Source organism: Salmo salar, chromosome ssa17 (assembly GCF_905237065.1).
Source record: "Salmo salar chromosome ssa17, Ssal_v3.1, whole genome shotgun sequence".
NCBI lineage: Eukaryota > Metazoa > Chordata > Actinopteri > Salmoniformes > Salmonidae > Salmo > Salmo salar.
The window spans coordinates 55,476,434-55,499,153 of NC_059458.1; the positions used below are offsets into that span (position 1 = coordinate 55,476,434).

Genomic DNA, 22,720 nt, shown 5'->3' on the forward strand with positions numbered 1-22,720 from the left:
GCGACAGGAAATGAACCAAACCAAACATTTTATTATTCTTAATAAATTATCAAATTATCTGTATTTGTATCAAAGTTCATTGTTATAACGTTACTTATCAAATAAATACATAAAAAATAATATTTAAATCCTTTTTAGGTTCAAAGGTAAAACATGAAAGGTTGTTCGGAGGACACGCCCACTAACATACCGCGTGTTATTCTTTGCATTTGGGTGTTTGTCATCTTTAGCTAACTAGCTAGCTTAATTACATTAAACATGAACGTTATCTAGTCACATCAACGTTAGAATAGGTCATAAACTGCATGCAACAAACAGTTTCGACTGTGGAAAGAAAAGCATTGCCATGCCAATCTAGCTAGCTAGCTAGCTAACTGGCTAGCTCACTTCAGTGATTAAAAACATACTGTACGGTCTATGAAAATGACGACCACCAACATGATGGACATGTTTGCGGAAGGGAAAGTTCTGAAAATCTGTGCTCCTATGGTCCGGTATTCAAAGTAAGATTGTCTGATCTTGGTACATTTTCAATGACTTGTTCAGCAGTTGGGTTTTGTGCAGATAGCTGAAGTAGGTTGAGCAATAGCTATAACTCGTCGTTTATTTTCAACTTTTCCAGGTTGGCATTCAGGTCACTGGTGAGGAAATTTGACTGTGACATTTGCTTCACTCCAATGATAGTTGCTCCTGACTTTATGCGTTCTGTCAAAGCCAGAGACAGTGAATTTACAACTAATGAAGGTAATATGAGATCACTTTTTTTTCCTTCAAGGAAATATTAGATGCCTCTCAAACTATAGGGACGTGGTGTCTTGATGTGTGGAGACTGTCAATTTGCTGTCAATTAAATCCAACTTTATTGCTCTCTGTCTCTCCCATCAGCTGACCGTCCTCTGATTGTGCAGTTTGCTGCCAGTGATGCCCAGACCCTGGCTGATGCAGCCTGTGTGGTCGCACCCTTCTCTGATGGAGTGGACCTCAACTGTGGCTGTCCCCAGCGGTGGGCCATGTCGGAAGGCTACGGGGCATGCCTTATCAACAAACCTGAGCTGGTCAAAGACATGGTTCGACATGTCAGGAACCAAGTGGACAATCCTAACTACACAGCCTCCATCAAAATACGGTAAGAGTGATTATATCACCAAATATAATTGTTTCACTTTTACTCCAATGACAAAAGAGCTTGTAAAGCTTTATTTTGCAAACAACCTAAGTGTCACGAAGTTCCTTTTGTAGTTGTTGTTTCTTCTCTCTTTTCCCAGAATTCACAAGGACCTGCGACGTACGGTGGACCTGTGTCAGAAGGCAGAGGCGGCAGGGGTGTCCTGGATAACGGTCCATGGTCGGACCGCAGAGGAGCGCCACCAGCCGGTCCACTTTGACGCTATCAAGACCATCAAGGACAGCCTGTCGGTCCCTGTCGTCGCCAACGGAGACATAAAGACCCTCCGAGATGTGGAGACCACTCACCAGCTCACTGGAGTTGATGGTCAGTTCAATTTGTGCAAATCGCAATTGATTCTTTATTCCCAATATTGTGCACTACTTGTGACCAGAGACTCCAAAGGCAGTCACACAGGACTCTGGTCAAAAATAGTGCACTCTGTATGAGAATAGGGTGTCATATGAGACAGATCCTTAGTAACTACACATGTGTAGTTATTTCTATGGGAAAGACACGCTTGAAATAGCTTCATATTAAATCCCCTTATATAGGCCAAAGTGATCCACAATGACAAGCTGGGCAGTGCAATGAAAATAAACCACAACATGGGGGGTTTCTGGGGGGGAGCCACTGTCATGGTTGATTTTCATAGAACTGCATAGCCCACTGTTTACTCCTTATCGTAAACACTATCTGCTTTTCATCTGCATTTATTCTGTAACCTCTCATTCCCTCCAGGGAAATCATTATCTGTTTATTGTGTCATCTTAACATATATTCATTGTAAGTACATAAATGGGTAGCTAGAGGTTCCATTCACAGAAATAATTTGAGAAAGATAGAATATATCAATACAGAATCTTTATTGTTAAATGGCTCACTCAAGACACTTCCCACCTCACGTGCCTTGTCCTGTAGGTGTGATGGCAGCCCGGGGGCTGTTGTCCAACCCGGCCATGTTCGCTGGCTACAATGAGACCCCTCTTGAGTGTGTGTGGGACTGGGTGGACTTCGCCACGAACCAGGGGACCCCCTTCACCTGCTTCCACCAGCACCTCATCTACATGCTGGAGAGGGTCAGCTCCCAACCCGAGAGAAAGGTGTTCAACTCCCTGCATAGCACCGCTGCTGTCATAGACTACCTCCACAACACATATGGATCCCCAGACACACAGACAGTAGGCCTATCATAAACACTGGCTGGGTATAATTTATTGTGTATGTTATTAATCATATTTCCAATGGAATAAAAGCTTTTATTTACTATATTACCTTTTTTATTTTTTATCTCATTCAGATAGTTAAGGAGTGCAGTGTGCGAGCACGTGACCCTCTATCTGCACTAAATAAACTAAGGTTACATCAGATTCACTTCAACATGTCCAGTCAGAAATTGTCAAAAGGTACAAACAAAACCAAACACGTTACACCTAATTTCAACATATTTGTAATTTCCATGATGTGCACAGTATGGTATTACCAATATATGGCAGAACCTTATTGGTTCTCAGTGGAGGATAAAACCGTAAACGAACAGCTACTGTAAAACGTTATGTATGACGTCATTCCAATGAGACGAAAAAGGAGGAGTGAAACAACTGTCTCCAAAGTTTGCTTTTCTCTTTTCAACCTCCGGTTTCTTTGTTCGGGTGCCGCAGAGTAAGTTACATACTTTGCATAATTATTAAGATATTGAACTTGATCATATGTGTAGTTACTGTGTATTTCACAAAAGTGCTAACGTTAGCTAGTACCAGTTAGCTAGATAGCTATCGTGTCCTGCCTTAAAAAATATTGCCAACTATAGTACCTGGCTGATGTCACTGCATGAGGCAAAGTCTTTAGCAATATAAAGCTAGCTACTATTTCTATGAGGCACAGCTACTATTTCTATGATATAAGGACGTATGGTACACACTGAATGAAACAGCATACATTTACTACTACTGGCTATTATTTACCAAGCATGTGAACTTTGTAACGTTACGTATCGAGCTAGGATAAGAGGCTTATCACTGAAACAGGAACAGCTCTGTTCTCAATACATTTGCATTGGTGGTTTCACAGTTAGCTGAACTATACCCATAGGAAACTAGCTAGCTACGTAGCCAGTTAATTGTTTCTGTTGTTGACATCAACAATTGAACCAGTCCGTTTCCATTCTGGCAAAATAACCTACTGCCAGACTGTGAAAAGGACCTCTGTTGCTTAAAATGTTTAATATTTTACAGACTGTATTGTTAGAGATGACGTTGCAATGGACTGCAGTTGCCCTCTTCCTCTATGTGGAAATAGGTGTACTCCTCATCCTCTGTCTACCCTTCATCTCAGCCACCAGGTAGGAATGAGCCCTAGCCAGTCCTGATACTGCAACAAGCCAGTAAGCAAAATTACGTTGAAATCATGTCTAAAATACGTATTTTCCAGACATTGAGGTCAGGTTAATTTTCAGTTCTGAATGAAAGTTAAAGACGTCATTTACAGACGTTAGATATTAAAATTATTTTGTCATTGACGGATTACCAGGACGCGTACTCATAGCATGTGCCGACCAGATTGCAAGTGTATACATTCACATTTTCAACATCTCCCTGACCCAGTCTGTAATACCCACGTTTCAAGCCGACCACCATAGTCCCTGTGCCAATGAACGCCAAGGTAACCAGCCTAAATGACTTTCGCCCCTTGCACTCACATCTGTAGCCATGAAAAGCTTTGAAAGGCTGGTCATGGCTCACATCAACACCATCATCCCAGAAACCCTGGACCCACTTCAATTCGCAAACCGCCCCAACAGATCCACAGGTGACGCAATCTCTATTGCACTCCACACTGCCCTTTCTCACCTGGACAAAAGGGACACCTACATGAGAATGCTATTCATTGACTAAAGCTTAGCGTTCAATACCATAATGCCCTCCAAGCTCATCACTAAGTTAAGGACCCTGGGACTGAACACCTCCTTCTGCAACTGGATCCTGGACTTCCTGATGGGCTGCCCCCAGCTGGTGAGGGTAGGCAACAACATATCACGCTGACCAACAACACGGGGACACCTCAGGGGTGTGTGCCTAGTCCTCTCCTGTACTCCTTGTTCACCCACAACTGCGTGGCAATGCATGACTCAACACCATCATTAGGTTTGCAGACGACACGACGGTGGTAGGCCTGATCACCAACAGCAATGAGACCGCCTATAGGGATGAGGTCAGAAACCTGGCAGTGTGGTGCCAGGACAACGACCTCTCCCTCAAGGTGAGCAAGACAAAGGAGATGATTGTGGACTACAGGAAAATGAGGGCCAAGCACACCCCCATTCACATCGACAGCGCTGTATGGAGCCGGTCGAGAGCTTCAAGTTCCTTGGTGTCTACATCACTAAGAACCTATCATGGTCCAAACACACCAACACAGTCATGAAGCAGGTACGACAACAGCTCTTCCCCCTCAGGAGGCTGAAAAGATTTGGCATGGGACCTCAAATTCGCGAAAAGTTCTACAACTGAATCATCGAGTGCATCCTGACTGGTTGCATCACCACTTGGTATGGCAACTGCTTTGCATCTGACCGCAAGGCGCTACAAAGGGTGGTGCGGACAGCACAGTACTTCACTGGGGCCAAATTCCTGCCATCCAGGACCTCTATACCAGGTTTTGTCAGAGGAAGGCTCTAAAAGTGGTCAAAAACTCAAGCCACCCTAGTCATATACTGCTCTCTCTGCTACCGCATGGCAAGCGGTACCGGAGCGCCATGTCTGGGACCAAAAGGCTCTTTAAAAGCTTCTACCCCCAAGACATAAGACTGCTGAACAATTTAATCAAATGGCTACCTGGTCTATTTGCATTGACCCCCTTATTTTATTCTTATTTGTTCTTAACTTTTGCTATGACTCTCTTGCACAGGCTCAATGTACACTCACTGGACTCTAACCACTCACTCACACATGGCAGTCCAACACACACACACACACACACACACACACACACACACACACATATATATTGACGTCACACACATACATTCACACTCTTCACATACGCTGCTGCTACTCTCTGTTTATTATCTATGCATAGTCACTTTACCCCTAGCCACGTGTACAAATTACTTGAATTACCTCAACTAACCTGTACCCCAGCACATTGACTTGGTACCAGAACCTCTTGTATATAGCCTCGTTATTGTTATTTTGTTACTTTTTTGTCTTACTTTTTTAAAACTGCATTGTTGGTTAAGGGCTCATAAGTAAGCATTTCTCAGTAAGGTCTACCTACACCTTTTTGTATTTGGCGCATGTGACAAATACAATTTTATTTGATTCTATGGCCAAGTTTCAACTGCGCATGCACTACATCACCAAAAGTATGTAAGTATGTGGACATCTGCTTGTCGAACATCTCATTCCAAAATCATGGGCATTAATATGGAGTTGGTCCCCCCCTTTGCTGCTATAACAGCCTCCACTCTTCTGGGAAGGCTTTCCACTAGATTTTGGAACATTGCTGCGGGGACTTGCTTCCATTCAACCACAAGAGCATTAGTGAGGTCGGGCACTGATGTTGGGCGATTACGCCTGGCTCGCAGTCTGCGTTCCAATTTATCCCAAAGTTGTTCGATGGGGTTGAGGTTAGGGTTCTGTCCAGGCCAGTCAAGTTCTTCCACACCGATCTCGACAAACAATTTCTGTTTGGACCTCGCTTTGTGCATGGGGGCATTGTCATGCTGAAACAGGAAAGGGTCTTCCCCAAACTGTTGCCACAAAGTTGGAAGCACAGAATTGTCTGGAATGAAAAACAGCCCTACACCATTATTCCTCATTCAACAGTTAGTTGAATGCACTGACTGTAACATGCTGACCATAACGCTCACGTCGCAAAATACATTTAGACATTTACACATGTTATTCAATCATTGCACTCACACTGCTCGTGCGCGTCAGCGAGCGTCTGCGTGTCCAGGCGCTTAAATAGAAATTGGTTCGATTTGTGACGCTCAACGTGCTGCAAGTCCGGCCTCTCCCATCTCCTCATTGGTTTTTTTGGAGCATATACCCACCTGGGTGATTGACAGATTTAACTGAGGTCCTCACTCCATTCGGTTGTAGTAATGCTCCGTAAAATTGGTTGCCAACCGCCATATAAAGTCCAAAGAAGAAAAAGAAGCCTGAAGGAAGGAGGAGAGATGAGAAACTAATTCGGTTTACCGTTTTATCTGTGGATTAATTGTCGGAGTAGTGGACCTTGTGCATTTCATGTAAAATAACAACCCAATGTTTATATCACAGGACAAATTAGCTAGCAACAGCAAGCTAGCTAGCAAAATTGCCATAAATGTTTAATGCTTTTTGACTTGTCCCCAAATTGGTTCAGAGTTTTTGATATTTTTACCTGTGTGTCCTGATCGCTTCTGGTGCGTGTGAACAAAATCAACGTGCGCAGGCACGCGTCCAGTTTGGTCAGCATATAAGTTGCTCTGGATAGGAGCTTCTGCTGAATGGCCAAAATGTAAAAACAAATACTTGCAAAGCATGCTGGGGAATTTTCTAATGACCCTAAACAAGTACAAATTTGGTCAGTCCGGACCAGACCAAATGTGAATGAGTCATAGACATCTTGGCCAGTGCTTCCCAACCGAAGTGCCGCGGCACACTGGTGTGCCTTCAAGAACTCTCAGCTGTGCTGCAAAACCTTTCATAATCTTGATGATTATTTTAGATGACTCATTTATAAACCTGTGGAATGCACATTACTTCTTGACTTGGGAGCACTCGTTCCGGTCAGATAATGCATTAAACAGCACAATGTTACATTTGTCCAGTGCACTCACACTGTTGTTACAGTTATATCATTTGAGGGACACGTTTCACGAGCGAAGTAATTAGCATCATTTTACTTCATCTGTGAAAACAGGCAGGTCTGATTAGGATTAGCCAGAGTAATTTATTTCTTAATATATGCCTCTGGGCTTAGCTATACCTTCCATAGAAACAACGTTTCTCCCATTCTTCTCTGCACATCCTCTCAACCTCTGTCAGGTTGGATGGGAGTGTCGCTGCACAGCTATTTCCAGGTCTCTCCATAGATGTTCGATCGGGTTCAAGTCCGGGGTCTGACTGGGCCACTCAAGGACATTCGGAGACTTGTCAACAAAGCCACTCCAGCGTTGTTTTGGTTGTGTGCTTAGGGTTGTTGTCCTGTTGGAAGGTGAACCTTTGTCCCAGTCTGAGGTCCTGAGTGCTCTGGAGCAGTTTTTCATCAAGGATCTTTCTGTACTTTGCTCCATTCATCTTTCCCTCGATCCTGACTAGTCTCCCAGTCCCTGCCGCTGAAAAACATCCCCACAGCATGATGCTGCCACCACCATGCTTCACCGTAGGGATGGTGCCAGCTTTCTTCCAGATGTGACACTTTGCATTCACGCTCGAGTTCAATCTTGGTTTCATCAGACCAGAGGATCTTGTTTCTTATGGTCTGAGAGTCCTTTGGGTGCCTTTTGGCAAACTCCAAGTGGGCTGTCATGTGCCTTTTTACTGAGGAGTGGCTTCTGTGTGGCCACTACCATAAAGGCCTGATTGGTGGAATGCTGCAGAGATGGTTGTCCTTCTGGAAGGTTCTCCCATCTCCACAGAGGATCCCTAGAGCTCTGTCTGAGTGATCGCCATGGTCATGGTCACCTCTCTGACCAAGGCCCTTCTCCCCCGATGGCTCAGTTTTGCCAGACGGCCAGCTCTAGGAAAGTCTTTGATGGTTCCAAACTTCTTCCATTTAAGAATGATGGAGGCCACTGTGTTCTTGGGGACCTTCAATGCCGCTGACATTTTGTGGTACCCTTTCCCAGCTCTGTTCCTCGACACTCCTGTCTTGGAGCTCTACGGACAATTTTTTTGGACCTCATGGCTTGGTTTTTACTCTGACATGCACTGTCAACTGTGGGACTTCATATAGACCGGTGTGTGCCTTTCCAAATCATGTCCAATCAATTGAATTTCCCACAGGTGGACTCCAAGTTGTAGAAACATCTACATCTCATAGCAAAAGATCGAAATACTTTATGTAAATAAGGTATTTCTGTTTTAATTTTTTATATATTTGCAAAAAGACCTAAACCTGTTTTCGCTTAGTTTTTTAGGGTATTGTGTGTAGATTGATGAGGGGGGGGAGTATTTCATCAATTTTAGAATAAGGCTGTTGTCGTGTCTTTGGACTATCATTAAAGTGAAGACTGTTATATTATCAAATCAATTCTCTGTGTAATTATTACGTGATTAAACTAATCATGTAAAGATGAATTAACTAGGAAGTCGGGGCACCATGGAAAATGTTGTTTAAAGAGTTACTATTTCCCGAATTTAACTTAAATCTTATTGATTACAGTCACTTATTAATGTATTATTACCTCAGTCATATTCTGAATGTTGCAAACTCTTGGATATCTGCACGAACCCTAGCATAAATGATGAGTCAGCGATATACAAATTGGCGTAATTTATTTACCTTCTAACTAAATAATCACACAGAATTACATAAACACACACACACAGGATAGGTTACACATTGAGTACTACATAATGCAATGAGAAGTCCCTAGTGGACTAAACTGATATGACGGCTTGTTACACAAAATTAAAGGGGAGGGCATGTAAGAAAGAGCGGGACAAAAGACATAGGACTTCACTATCGTACACACAGCTGATAACTAGGCTCATTGAAATGCTAATACTTTGCACATGAACACCCGCTCTTTCGAAAGGAAGTGCAATTTATATATTTACAGCCGTATGTCTTGATGTTTCTCTGTTGAAATCGCTGGTCTATCTGCTGGAGAGTCAGTCGACAGAAAGTGTCTGGTTTGTCTTTCGTAGATGTAGCTCTGTTATAATGGATACATGAAACGTACCAATGGTTGTTGATAGGGAAATGTTCTCCAGAATGGATCTTTCAGAGATCTTTCAGAGTACCAATCGGTCGTTCGATATGGAAGTGTTCTCTTGTCTTCGGTCGAGTTTACTAGACTATTTTACATATACAGCTGCAGACTGTGCATGTGTAGTCATGTAGTTTTCTTAACCAGCTCCATGCTCTCTGGTCTATAGAGTAGAAGCCATTTCAACGTGGGGACTCACATTTTGTCACGAGTGCTATTTAAATCTTTAATCATGTCAGTTTCCCAACATTTGGGTGTGACCCTGATCACTGGGAAATATACACATTCAGAGACACAGTTATGTTGTTATACTGTCCTTCATGGGATCCCAAAACACAACTGATCTGACATAATTGTTATTTAAGTGCCCACGGATCATTCCAACTATTTGGGGAATTAAACAATATTTATCTTTGTCCAAACAGTTGATGTTGGAGTTTTTGGCGGGAGGACTCCCTTTGTTCCACAGAGGTTTCTTTCCCTCAATTCTGCATGACAAGGAAGAGAGTTTCTGTAAGGTATTTACGACCTTCATAAAACGGCCAACTTCACCCCTCTCCCCCTCTGTAGAGCGGACCCACTGTAACCTGATCCTTCGGATCCTCACAGGAGTCATGACACTCTAATGGGTAAAAAGGGAAGGGGTCTGAAATACTTTCCGAATGGATTGTGTGTATATACAGTGAGGGGGAAAAAGTATTTGATCCCCTGCTGATTTTGTACGTTTGCCCACTGACAAAGAAAGGATCAGTCTATAATTTTAATGGTGGGTTTATTTGAACAGTGAGAGACAGAATAACAACAACAAAAATCCTGAAAAACGCATGTCAAAAATGTTCTAAATTGATTTGCATTTTAATGAGGGAAATAAGTATTTGACCCCCTCTCAATCAGAAAGATTTCTTTCTGGCTCCCAGGTGTCTTTTATGCAGGTAACGAGCTGAGATTAGGAGCACACTCTCAAAGGCAGTGTTCCTAATCTCAGTTTGTTACCTGTATAAAAGACACCTGTCCACAGAAGCAATCAATCAATCAGATCCAAACTATCCACCATGGCCAAGACCAAAGAGCTCTCCAAGGATGTCAGGGACAAGGTTGTAGACCTACACAAGGCTGGAATGGGCTACAAGACCATCACCAAGCAGCTTGGTGAGAAGGTGACAACAGTTGGTGCGATTATTCGCAAATGGAAGAAACACAAAAGAACTGTCAATCTCCCTCGGCCTGGGGCTCCATGCAAGATCTCACCTCGTGGAGTTGCAATGATGATGAGAACGGTGAGGAATCAGCCCAGAACTACACGGGAGTATCTTGTCAACGATCTCAAGGCAGCTGGGATCATAGTCACCAAGAAAACAATTAGTAACACACTAAGCCGTGAAGGACTGAAATTCTGCAGCGCCCGCAAGGTCCCCCTGCTCAAGAAAGCACATATACATGCCCGTCTGAAGTTTGCCAATGAACATCTGAATGATTCAGAGGACAACTGGGTGAAAGTGTTGTGGTCAGATGAGACCAAAATGGAGCTCTTTGGCATCAACTCAACTCACCGTTTTTGGAGGAGTAGGAATGCTGCCTATGGCCCCAAGAACACCATCTCCACCGTCAAACATGGAGGTGGAAACCTTATGCCTTGGGGGTGTTTTTTCTGCTAAGGGGACAGGACAACTTCACCGCATCAAAGGGACGATGGACGGGGCCATGTACCGTCAACTCTTGGGTGAGAACCTCCTTCCCTCACCCAGGGCCTTGAAAATGGGTTGTGGATGGGTATTCCAGCATGACAATGACCCAAAACACACGGCCAAGGCAACAAAGGAGTGGCTCAAGAAGAAGCACATTAAGGTCCTAGAGTGGCCTAGCCAGTCCCCAGACCTTAATCCCATAGAAAATCTGTGGAGGGAGCTGAAGGTTCGAGTTGCCAAAGTTAGCCTCGAAACCTTAATTACTTGGAGAAGATCTGCAAAGAGGAGTGGGACAAAATCCCTCCTGAGATGTGTGCAAACCTGGTGGCCAACTACAAGAAACGTCTGATCTCTGTGATTGACAACAAGGTTTTTGCCACCAAGTACTAAGTCATGTTTTGCAGAGGGGTCAAATACTTATTTCCCTCATTAAAATGCAAATCATTTTTGACATGCGTTCTTCTGGATTTTTTTGTTGTTATTCTGTCTCTCACTGTTCAAATAAACCTACCATTAAAATGATAGACTTTTTGCCAGTCCTGTCTGGTCCAGTGACGGTGGGTTTGTGCCCGTAGGCGACGTTGTTGCTGGTGATGTCTGGTGAGGACCTACCTTACAACAGGCCTACAAGCCCTCAGTCCAGCCTCTCTCAGCCTATTGCGGACAGTCGGAGCACTGATGGAGGGATTGTGCATTCCTGGTGTAACTCGGGCAGTTGTTGTTGCCATCCTGTACCTGTCCTGTTCAGGTGTTGTTACATGTGGTATGCCACTGCGAGGACGATCAGCTGTCCGTCCTGTCTTCCTGTAGCGCTGTCTTAGGCGTCTCGAAGTACGGACATGCAATTTATTGCCCTGGCCACATCTGCAGTCCTCATGCATCCTTGCAGCATGCCTGAGTCAGTAGAAAGGCCTCTTTTAGTGTCCTAATGTTCATTAAATGTTTATGGTTCATTGAACAAGCAATGAACCAATGGGAAACCGTGTTTAAACCCTTTACAATGAAGATCTGTGAAGTTATTTGGATTTTTATGAGTTATCTTTGAAAGACAGGGTCCTGAAAAAGGGCCGTTTGTTTTTTTTGCTGAGTTTATGTGTGTGCGTGCGTGCATTCTGATTGATCCCTTGACTTTTTCCACATTTTGTTACATTACAGCCTTATTCTAAAATGTATTAAATAAAATAAAAATCATCAGCAATCTACACCCAATACCCCACAATGACAGCGAAAACAAGTTTAGACATTTTTGAAAATGTATTCAAAATGAAAAAAACATAACTTATGTAAATAAGGTTTCAGACCCTTTGCTATGAGACTCGAAATTGAGCGCAGGTGCATTCTGTTTCCAATGATCATCCTTGAGATTTTTCTACAACTTGATTGGAGTCTACCTGTGGTAAATTCACACACAGTCTATATAAGGTCCCACCGTTGACAGTGCATGTAAGAGCAAAAACCAAGCCATAAAGTCGAAGGAATTGTCCGTAGAGCTCCGAGACCAGATTGTGTTGAGGCACAGTTCTGGGGAAGGGTACCAAAAAAATTCAGCAGTATTGAGGTTTCCAAGAACACAGTGGCCTCCATCATTCTTAAATATAATAAGTTTGGAACCACCTATACTCTTCCTAGAGGTGACCGCCCGCCCAAACTGAGCAATCGGGAGAGAGGGGCCGTGGTCAGGGAGGTGACCAAGAACCTGATGGTCACTCTGACAGAGCTCTAGAGTTCCTCTGTGGAGATGTGAGAACCTTCCAGAAGGACAACCATCTCTGCAGCACTCCACCAATCAGGCCTTTATGGTAGCCGGTGCCGTATGCTCCATTACCACACTACACTTATTCTTCCAATGACCAACGGCCCCACATCTAAAACAGGAATCTATCGCCCTACACTTTGTTTTTTCACAACGTTTCCCTCCCTGTTTCTTTGTCTTACCTTGTTTTTGACTTTCACTGTGACTGTATTAACCCCTTGCATAACTGCGAAATGAGTGGAGTTAGAGTAGGATGCTTTGAGAGTGGAATCTATTTAATCCATATTCGAGCTGATTTGGTAGAATGCTTGTGTGCCTCTTTCAGGGCCGGTATGGCTTTTTTAAACTGTTCTTCCTCTAGCCCCGCTTTACAGAGAGAATCAGGGCCGCCGGTCGCAAATTATTCCGAAGCCTCTACCGACGGTGTCCAGAGTATTTCGATTTCCTCACGCCCGGCTCTAATACACGCCTTTTATTAACTGTTTTCCAAGGTAGCGATACCCACATCCCCGGAGAGTAGTTTATAGTATTTGTGCCTATTAATTGGTCACAGCACCTAATACCTTGTATTAGAACCAATACTATAGCGTCTGCAAATGTATTACTGGAGAATATGGGTGACATAATGTCTTATTCCCGTGTTACGCCTCATATCGCTGTTGTTGACAACACACATTATGAAAATTATTCAGTTGTCTTCCTATTTCCACATAATCTGTCACTGTTCCCTGCCCCAATAGGGAATTAACCAACCTCTCTCCTTATTGCTACTGCTAATACACTCGAATCATGTTCAAACATTATGTCACGCTCTGACCTAGGAGAGCTGTGTTTTTCTGTTTAGTTAAGTCAGGGTGTGATAGATGGGTGAGCATTCTATGTTTTTTGTTTTCTATGTTTTGGCCAGGTATGGTTTCCAATCAGAGGCAGCTGTCTATCGTTGTCTCTGATTGGAAGCCATACTTAGGCAGCCTGTTTTTCCTGTGTTGGTGTGGGTAGTTGTTTTCCGTTTTGTGAGTATCACCTGACGGAACTGTTGGCTGTCGTTTTGTTGTTTTGTTTAAGTGTTATCATTAAAGTAAAGTATGAGCACTCTACACGCCGTGCCTTGGTCCACTTTATACGACCCTCGTTACACATCATTTGAATATCTTTTAAAAATGTTCTAACCATGGATGAGGCTCTCCTCCAGAGCTTACAGGCAACCTTTTATCACTATCCACATACACTCTACTGCCTCACTGCCACTGTGGCTGGCATCTTCGTCCCTCTTACAGATCTCGCAGGGGAATACCCCCACTAGGGACCTATCCTATACGGAACTTACCCTACACTGTAATGTCACTCATGGATCTCGGGACCTATCCTTATGGAACCTACCGTACTAGTACACAAGCATAACAATGTATCCATACACACGCTCCACAGCCTTACGGTCACCACGGCTGGGACTTTCACTCCCCCTTTACAGGTCTAGTAGGGAACCAACCCCACTCGAGATTTACCCCCTAGAACTTACCCTCTGCAGGTACCAGCCTGCTCTGTCTTACTTCTGGGACTTAGCCTAAAGCTATGCCCGGTCGTAATACAATGGGACTACTGGATATGCTCAGGCTTTCTAGGTCCGTATCCAATAATTGGTTCAGCCTACGGCAACTTCAGGAGAGTAGAAAGCCAGCAGGAGCGGGAGGGGGATGGTCTGGTTAATACGTTTTATTTTTCTTCTGGTTATCTTGATCTCTTGCTCCCTCTTGAGTCATTTGTCTTATTTAATCAAGCAGTTCACTTAAATCGTCAGACAAGCATCTTAGATTATTTTATTAAAACACGTGTCTATATATGAAAAAATACATGTTTTAAAATGTAGACAAATCTATTAGTTCGAAAGAACAGATGACTTTTGGTCTACTAGGATTTGTTTTAGTCGGGGACAGTCCTAAGCTGCATCCAGTGCTATTTTATTAGACATTGACTTGCTGTTGCAGTTCTGAGTCTCAACTTTTGTTTTTGTGCTGTTTTGCAGATGGCAGTGTATCTTCCAGCTGAGAATATGGAACAAAATGGCCAGGTTTTGGAATAAATTCTTCCTCGCCATGATCATAATCCTTATAGTCCTCTTCCTCGGTAAACTGATGCCAAAAAGTGTTGTTTAATTTACTCACAGATCATGACAATCTCTCACCAGAGATCTTACAATCTCATGCAATACTTTTGCAATCTCAATGTCTTACCATGTTTAACCATGTCGTACCACACCTGCACACCCTCCTGTAGATGCTTTGCGTGAGGTGAGGAAGTATTCAGGCGCGGGAAACAGCAAGGATGCTAATCTGCATCCCAACATGTTTGACCACCTCCACATGAAGCTGTTCAGAGCCCAGAGGAATCTCTACATCTCTGGCTTTACCCTCTTCCTCTGGCTGTAAGTCCTGGATCTGTCTGTCCATCACTCACACATCGACATACTGAGTCCTTACTGTGTCGTCATCACATTGAGATGGATACTGGTGAAAACCAGCCAGAGCATGGATAGTCAGAGATTTCTTAATTCATTAGTAGGGCACACCGTAGCAAAATGTTTATCAACGGAAAACAAAACATTTGTTCAGAAGGACAAGTTCAGGTGGCAGCTGAAGTATTGAGCATAATCTGTGTGTTGTTTCCCTACAGAGTGCTGAGGCGGGTGATCACTCTGATCAACCAGCTGGCAATGGAGTCTGGCACCACGGCCTCTCTGCAGACCAAGGCAGAGTGTGCCAACCAAACTGCCAAGAAATACATGGAGGACAACGAGCTATTGAAGCAGGTAAGGTCATAACCAGTATCACTACCTTTTCTGCTCCTGAGCCCGTATTTAAAAGGGTCTCAAAAAGAAGAGGAGCGCTGATCTAGGATAATGCCCCCCTTGTCCATGAAAACGTATTCATGTTGATCTAAAAGGCGAAGCTATATCAGAACTCCACTCAGAGATGTGGGCCTTCATCCACACTAAAAGAAACTAAACTCATTTTGGTACTGCATAAGGTTGAGAAATGTGGTAAGTGGTTCATGTTTGTTAATGTTTACCTGTGTTTGTTTCAGACGCTGATGGATGGGAAGGGGGACAAGGCCACAGCGGAGGGAAACGAGCTGCTGAGGTCAGAGATGGAGAAACTGAGAGGAGAACTGAAGGGCTCAGAGGAAGGTGAAGAAGACACACACACAATACTTTTGTGACAAAGACGGAATAATAGAACCACAAATCCAATAATATTTCAATAAAGTGATCTACAATAACCAACCAAATGAAATCGGACTAATGATAATAAAACAAACATGGGCTTCAATTACTGTTCGAGAATGTGCACTCATAACATGTCCATAATGTGCACTCATAACCCATAGCATGTCAATAGCATGACCCATAGCATGTCACCTTGTAGATAGATTGGAGGATATGCATGGGAATTGGATGATAATGGGAATGCTTTGTGGTTAATGTTTTTCCTAGCCTTGGAAAAGTCCCAATCCGAGATGGAAGCTATGAAGAAACAATCCGATGGACTGACCAAAGAATACGACCGACTGCTGAAAGAACACCAGGTAACCCCAGACTTGCTCGTACATACAGTATCTACACTTAGCCTACAGTGCCTTCAGAAAGTATTCACACCCCTTGAATTTATCCAAATGTTGTTACATTTGTTATGGCAAGCCTAAATAAGTTCAGGGGTAGTGATAGTGAATGTTCCTGAGCGGCCAAGTTAGTTTTGACTTAAATCTACTTGAAAATCTATGGCAAGACTTGAAAATTGTTGTCGAGCGATGTTCAACAACCAATTTGACAGAGCTTTAAGAGTTTCGAAAAGCATAATGGGAAAATACTTCTCAATCCAGGTGTGGAAAACTCTTAGATTTACCCATAAAGACACTCAGCTGTAATCGCTACCGAAGGTGCTTCTACAAAGTATTGACTCAGGGGTGTGAATACTCATGTAACTTTGATATTTCTGTATTTCATTTTCAACAAATAGTGCCAAAAAATGCAACTTTTCTTTTCACTGTCTATATGGGGTATTGTGTATAGATGAGTGAGGGGAAGAAAACAAATATTTAATCCATTTTGAATTCAGGCTGTATCACAACAATGTGAAATAAATCAAGAGGGATGAATAGTTTCTGAAGGCACTGTATATATTTGATATTACTGCTCACCCTACCTTGTTCAAAGCTGTATATTACTACCCTGCTCAAATGTAGACAGAATACTACAGCTCTGACTTTAGTACTACTACTGTACATTTACCTCTACCACTTCAGATATATTGTATATATTCTTTATTTTTCCAGAATCTTCAAGAAAGTGGAGATAAAAAGGATGATTGATCGGGCTTACGACTACAGCGGTCAGAACGTTTACAGATTGTACCAAGAAACCAGAAATACTGTCACGCACGCTATCACTTTCCTTTGACATACTGAAGCACTGTGCATGATGTCATCAAAATACTCCTCCAAAGCCTCATTGAGCCGCCAAATCTCAGATAAAATGCACCTGAGCACGTTTGTGATAGAATAGCTACTAGACCAGCCTAGAAATAGTGTTTCTATTATTTTCTGGCTTTTGGAGAATGGATGTCAGTACAAGCTTCAGATTACAGTGGTCGTCTACTGTGAATATATTTTTGATGTAATGGGCTTGCTATGTAGTTTTCTTTCCTGTATATCGCAAGAGCACCACCGTTGCAGTCATCTTTCTTTCTTTTTGACCTAAACAGCAATGCATATTACAGATTGAGTTGTATGTGTTTTGTAAAACAAAATTAGCATTGAGTTCATAGGGGTAGAGAAGCTATATTGAGTCATTTTTGTTGTTGAAGATTTGATGTCAATGTTGAAGTTCTGTTTTCATTCCTCTTAGATGTGGAGGGTTTGTGAATATCAAACAGGGTCACAGTCATGATTTTCTGTTTTGTAATAAGGATACTGAAATGGAAAAGTCTGAGGAAATTCATCTTTCCTCTTACTCTGACTCCCTGTATTGACTGTCCCAACCCAGGGGTTGGGTTGGGTAGGGTAGACAGAGTCAGCACTTGGAGTGGAAGTGATAATTGACCAACAAATCTTCCTCTAGCCCCCATCCCCAAAGTACTTATCTCCTATAGGGCCCCAGTACTGTACTGTACACCCCCCAGTACTGTACATTCAATTCCAATACTAGGGAACAGTAGCTTCCCTGACTGAATAAGTGCCTTTCAGACCACTGTAGATATGTTTTTTTCAAAGTTGTTTTTCGTGCGAAATACGTTTTTTTTTTGGTATGTAGACAATTTTTCCAACATGTTATCCCGTATTAAAAATGTTTTACTGTTGTATTACATTTACAAGATTTTCGCTTTGTTTAATCGAATAAATACAACTATATACATTGATTTGTTTTTATGCGAGTGAGAAATGCCATGCAATTAATTTGTTTCACACAACAAAGTGATTCAAAATAAAAATAAAAATCCTTGGTATCCCAGTTATTTGAAATATTCACCTGTATAATATAAAGTTGGTGTTTATTCACCAACTTTAGGAACAAACTTGATATGACCTGAGAATAGACCATGATGCTTTTGTTGTGAGGTTTTGGCACATTAATGGCTCTATTCAGTCTGTATTGCAGAAATTCAGCGTTAGTGTGATCAAAATATAAAGGCAGTATTCCAACGTCAGCGGAGACTGCATTCACGGTAAACGCTGCATATGTCGGATCGATCTGAAAATTACCTTTACATTTATATTGTGCATTTGTAATGCTTCAGCGATGCAGATTAAATAGAGCCCTAAAACTTTCAAACATATGTACACAACTTATACACAAACAGACACGCAGATAGACTGACTAATAAATTAAGTGAATTTGCTTGACTTCTCATAATGAATATGGCACCTGCAGTGGATAGTCACTGATGGTAGAACTTTATAAACTGGGTGGTTTGAGCCCTGAATGCTGTTTGGCTGACAGCCGTGGTATATTTAAGTGATAATGCCCTCGAAGCCGTTGTTTGGAGGATATATTGGCATGGGTGTTGTTAGGCCCGGGACGAAAACGTTATTTTGATTAATTTATTCATACTATTTCATTCTTCCAGAAGATATTGTTCCGAAACAAATCTAGGGTTGTATTGGTTCGGTTGCCAGAGACGCGACCCAGTCATTCAGTATCTATGGACGCAACCCAGTCGTTCGTTCTAAATGTTCCATTGCCATACTGGCTGGCAACGTTCTTATCCCTTGCTTGCTAGCTAGCCAACTACGGCTAACTTACGGTCAAGTCAAACAGTGTAGATAGAATAAATACAGTAGCTGCATTTGTTTAAGCTGTTTTCTAGTGACATTTATTTGGATACATCCATAACAATGAGCTAATGAGGCACAATTTCGCCTGGCCATAGAAAGTGTTCTCTCGTTAGGACACTGTTGTTCAGAGGCGCTAACTTAGCCAACATCACAGTGTCGTGACTTTACTTTAATTAATCTGATGACTGCTATTTATTTAATCCACCAACTGTGTTTAATTGTTACCCAATTTAAATTAATCATGTAACAACTCATTAGTATTTGGGGCACCTAGGAAGAGGTTGTTTAAAGAGTTACCATCTCCTGAATTAAACTCTATAAGGTGTATATCTATTACATCAATAAACAGTCACCTTATTAATCATTACCTCTTATAAAATTATTATTCTGACCAGTCGTACACAAATTGGTTTAATTATTTATTCACTAGCTAACAATATGATAACACAGAGTAAACATACACCTTTATGTGAGACAAAGGTCCCTAGTGGACTGACAAAATATGGCAGCTTGTTACGACATAGATGGGGGGGGGGGCACACTTATCGTCGAGACATTTCAGAAATATTCTCACAGTAGCGTTAATCATACAGTTTGCCCACGAACCACCGCTCATTTGGAGTAAGAAATCATGAATGTATTTATGTGTGAATTGCCTTTATTCATTGTCTATTGTTGGGTTCTGAGAGTATGAAATATACTTATTCATGTCACTGAGGGAGAGAGGGTAATGTATAATGTATACATTATGTCAGGAAATGTTATTGTTAGCCATTAGGGATCCTCTGGGAGGAGAAGAGAAGCAGTCTGGTACCAGTCACCATGACCGCCGTGAGTTGGGGAGGAGTGAGCACTTTGGGGCAGAGGTCAGGTCAGATGAAGTGAGGAGGAACAGATATCACTAAGGTTCTGTCTAGCAACAGAGATGCATTGGCTGTTCGGATGTGTAGGAGGAGACTCAGCATAGGAGAAAGGGTTAAATATCAGTGCTTGTCTGAATATGTATTTTGTCTGTTCAGCTGTTCAATCCTTTAAGGTGAATAAACTTGGTTGAAGCTTTATAGTGTCCGTTGAGTTCTTACTCTGATATTTAGAACCAAACAGTTGGCTTTGTCGACAGGATTCACCACGATTTTTAATCGAACCAAAGTGTCCAGATCAGTGGAACAGGAGCCGGCACAACAAATAAGGTAGGCATAGTTCCTACACCTGTTACCACTCATTTTGACATCTTGGGGAGATGAGAACTGTAGGCTGAACAATAATAGAATACGGACCTAAAAAGCCTGAGCTTATTCAGTAGTCCCATTGTGTAATGACCGGTCGTAGCTTTGTGGTATATGGTAAGTCCCGGAAGGTTGGTACCTGTAGAGGGTAAGTCTTAGGGGGTAAATCCCAAGTGGGTTGGTTCCTGCTAGTACCATAAAGTATAGGGTAAGTCCCAGAAGGTAAGCTTGAGCAGGCTGGTACCTGCAGAGGGTAAGTCCTAGGGGGTAAAACCCGAGTGGGTTGGTTCCTGTGAGTACTACAAAAATAGGGTGTGTTCCGGAAGGTAAGCCCGAGCAGGTTAGTACCTGCAAAGGGTAAGTCCTAGGGGGTAAGACCCGGGTGGGGTTGGTTCCCTGCTAAACCTGTAATGAGAGGGTGAAAGTCTCAGCTGCAGTGGCCATGAGGCAGTATAGTGTGTGTGTGGATGGATAAAGTGTCATGCTTGTCTACTAGGATAAAAGGTTGCCTATATATTCTGAAGGAGAGCCACATTCAGAGTTAAAATAAAAGATATTCAAACGCTGTTAGATTTGGGTGTATTAGCCATAGCAATAAAGAGAGGTTGGTTTTATGCCCTGTTGGGGCGGGGAACCGTGACAAATGTGGAAATAGGAAGACAACTGTGAATAATTTTGGTAATGTGTGTTGTCAACAACAGTGATATTTGAGGCGTAACACTGGAATAAGACGTTAGGTCATCCGTATTCTCCAGTAATACATTTGCAGACTATAGTAGTGGTTCTAATACAAGGTATTAGGTGCCGTGACCAATAAAAGGCACAAATACCCTAACTACTCTCCGGGGAAGTGGGTATCGCTACCTTGGAAAACAGTTAATAGAAGGTGGGTTTTATAGACGGGAGTGAAGAAATCTAAAACACCCTGGACATCGTCAGGAGAGGTTTGGGAATAATAACTCTTGATATGGCGACAGACGGTCCCGATTCTCCCTGTAAAGCCAGGCTAGAGGATTTTAATAAAGTCATGGAGGCGCTGAAAGAAGCACACAAGCATTCTACCAGTTCGGCTCGAATATGGGAACAATTGAGCAAACTGGATAAAATTGGGCAGCATTTCCCTGCTGACGGAAAATTCCAATCAAATTAAGAACTCAGAGATGATGTTGTGGTATGGCACAATGACATCAATGAGAAATCGCAAGCTCAATATACAAGTGTTTTGATGTCGGCGTTTTATTACCAGAAGAGTATAACTGATAAAAACGAAATTAGTAGATGTACTCAGCTGCAAAAAGACTGGGTACGTGAGTACATTGATAGAATTTCTACGTTGGCTTTGATCAAAAGGGCAATTTCGGGGATAGTGGATGAAATAGAGTAGAATGCTTTGAGAGTGGAATATAACTCTGTTCACTTCGCATACGTGCGAGGGGTTAATACTGCCACAGTGGAAAGTCATTAACAGTGGTCTCAATGGCCAAGGTAGGACAAAGATACAGAGAGGAAAGGGTAGCGAACCAGTGCTAAGGCAGAGGGGGTTAGCTCCTTGTTTTAGATGTGGGGTTATTGGTCATTGGAAGAATGAGTGTAGAGTGGTCATGGAGCCTAATTCACCCACTGCATTAGGGGGGGATGCTGCGATGCAAGCCTTTGCATCATTGTCAAAACAACAGCAGCATATACTCCTGAAAGTAGCGGGACAGGAAACTTTCACATAGCGGTGTATGGCCTCAGTTAGATCAATAGTGGTTCATAGATATTACAGTTTGTATGTGAAGGGAGATGTAGGAGACCACGTTTTACACAACTTTTTAATAGATGCCAGGGATCAAATATTGCGGATTCCTTATGATGAGAAGTTGGCTAAATTTGCCAAAGAAAAAAGTATGTTGGGTTAAAGAATCTAGGCGAAGTGCCAAGGGGATGGATTCTAAAGAGGTAACAAATTAAAATTATCTGCCGAAAACACTCCTCGCAAACTCAGAAAACCATGTTTTTTTTTTAATCTCATGAGACATTTTATATCGTTTTATTCTGAAATAGATTTACCTTTTATGTCGTCTTTTTCTGAAATAGATTTATAGAATGGACGAGAGGGAGGAGGGGTCACGAGAAAGTAGGATTGGGGTTACCAAACTTAAAATGTATTTTACATTTTTAAGTTGTGGTGCGGTGGTTATGGAGAATCATGGGGGAAAATGTTAGACTCTGTGGCGAGATAATGTTGCCATGTCTAAGGGTAGTACATGCTAAATAAAGGATTCATAAACAAGGGTCTGGATTAAAACAAATGTTTCATGATTGGAGTAAGGACAGTGGATTTACCATTATCATGTTTGGTTTATAATTAATACTTTTGGATTGCTGATTAAGATGCAGCATAATGAATGTTAACACTGTACACTTTCTTTTCCAGAAGAGGGGTTTCATTATCTCCCTATGGAATGTTCCCCGAGACTGTGGTCTTGGGAAGAGCAGTTAGTGATATACGTCAGTTTTAAGTAGAAACGTATCTGGATTAGGTCATAAATGGACTTCCCAGATAAGTAAGGCCTGTTCATGTGTGTGTTTTTGACCTACGGTTTACCACACACACACCAGCACACACACACAACTTACTGGTTATGAATATGGGTT

General features: G+C 42.4%; 2 protein-coding genes across 3 annotated transcripts; both read left to right on the plus strand.

The window, feature by feature from the left end:
- The first annotated feature begins 157 nt into the window (after positions 1 to 157).
- Positions 158 to 2,436, plus strand: dus4l (dihydrouridine synthase 4-like (S. cerevisiae)). Its single transcript, XM_014153007.2, has 5 exons — positions 158 to 503; positions 623 to 744; positions 886 to 1,126; positions 1,266 to 1,492; positions 2,087 to 2,436. The coding sequence occupies exons 1-5, from the start codon at positions 418 to 420 to the stop codon at positions 2,359 to 2,361; spliced, it is 951 nt and encodes a 316-aa protein (XP_014008482.1). The 5' UTR covers positions 158 to 417; the 3' UTR covers positions 2,362 to 2,436.
- A 269-nt stretch (positions 2,437 to 2,705) lies between these two features.
- Positions 2,706 to 18,030, plus strand: LOC106576119 (B cell receptor associated protein 29). 2 transcript variants are annotated; one of them, XM_014153010.2, is made up of 8 exons: positions 2,729 to 2,827; positions 3,400 to 3,506; positions 14,551 to 14,651; positions 14,802 to 14,949; positions 15,198 to 15,333; positions 15,609 to 15,711; positions 16,018 to 16,109; positions 16,857 to 18,030. In XM_014153010.2, exons 2-8 carry the CDS (start codon positions 3,415 to 3,417, stop codon positions 16,890 to 16,892), a joined length of 708 nt encoding a protein of 235 aa, XP_014008485.2. In that variant the 5' UTR covers positions 2,729 to 2,827; positions 3,400 to 3,414; the 3' UTR covers positions 16,893 to 18,030. The 2 variants fall into 2 exon arrangements, with proteins under 2 accessions (XP_014008483.2, XP_014008485.2); XM_014153008.2 differs by lacking the exon at positions 3,400 to 3,506 and having other exon boundaries at positions 2,706 to 2,827.
- The last annotated feature ends 4,690 nt before the right edge of the window (positions 18,031 to 22,720 follow it).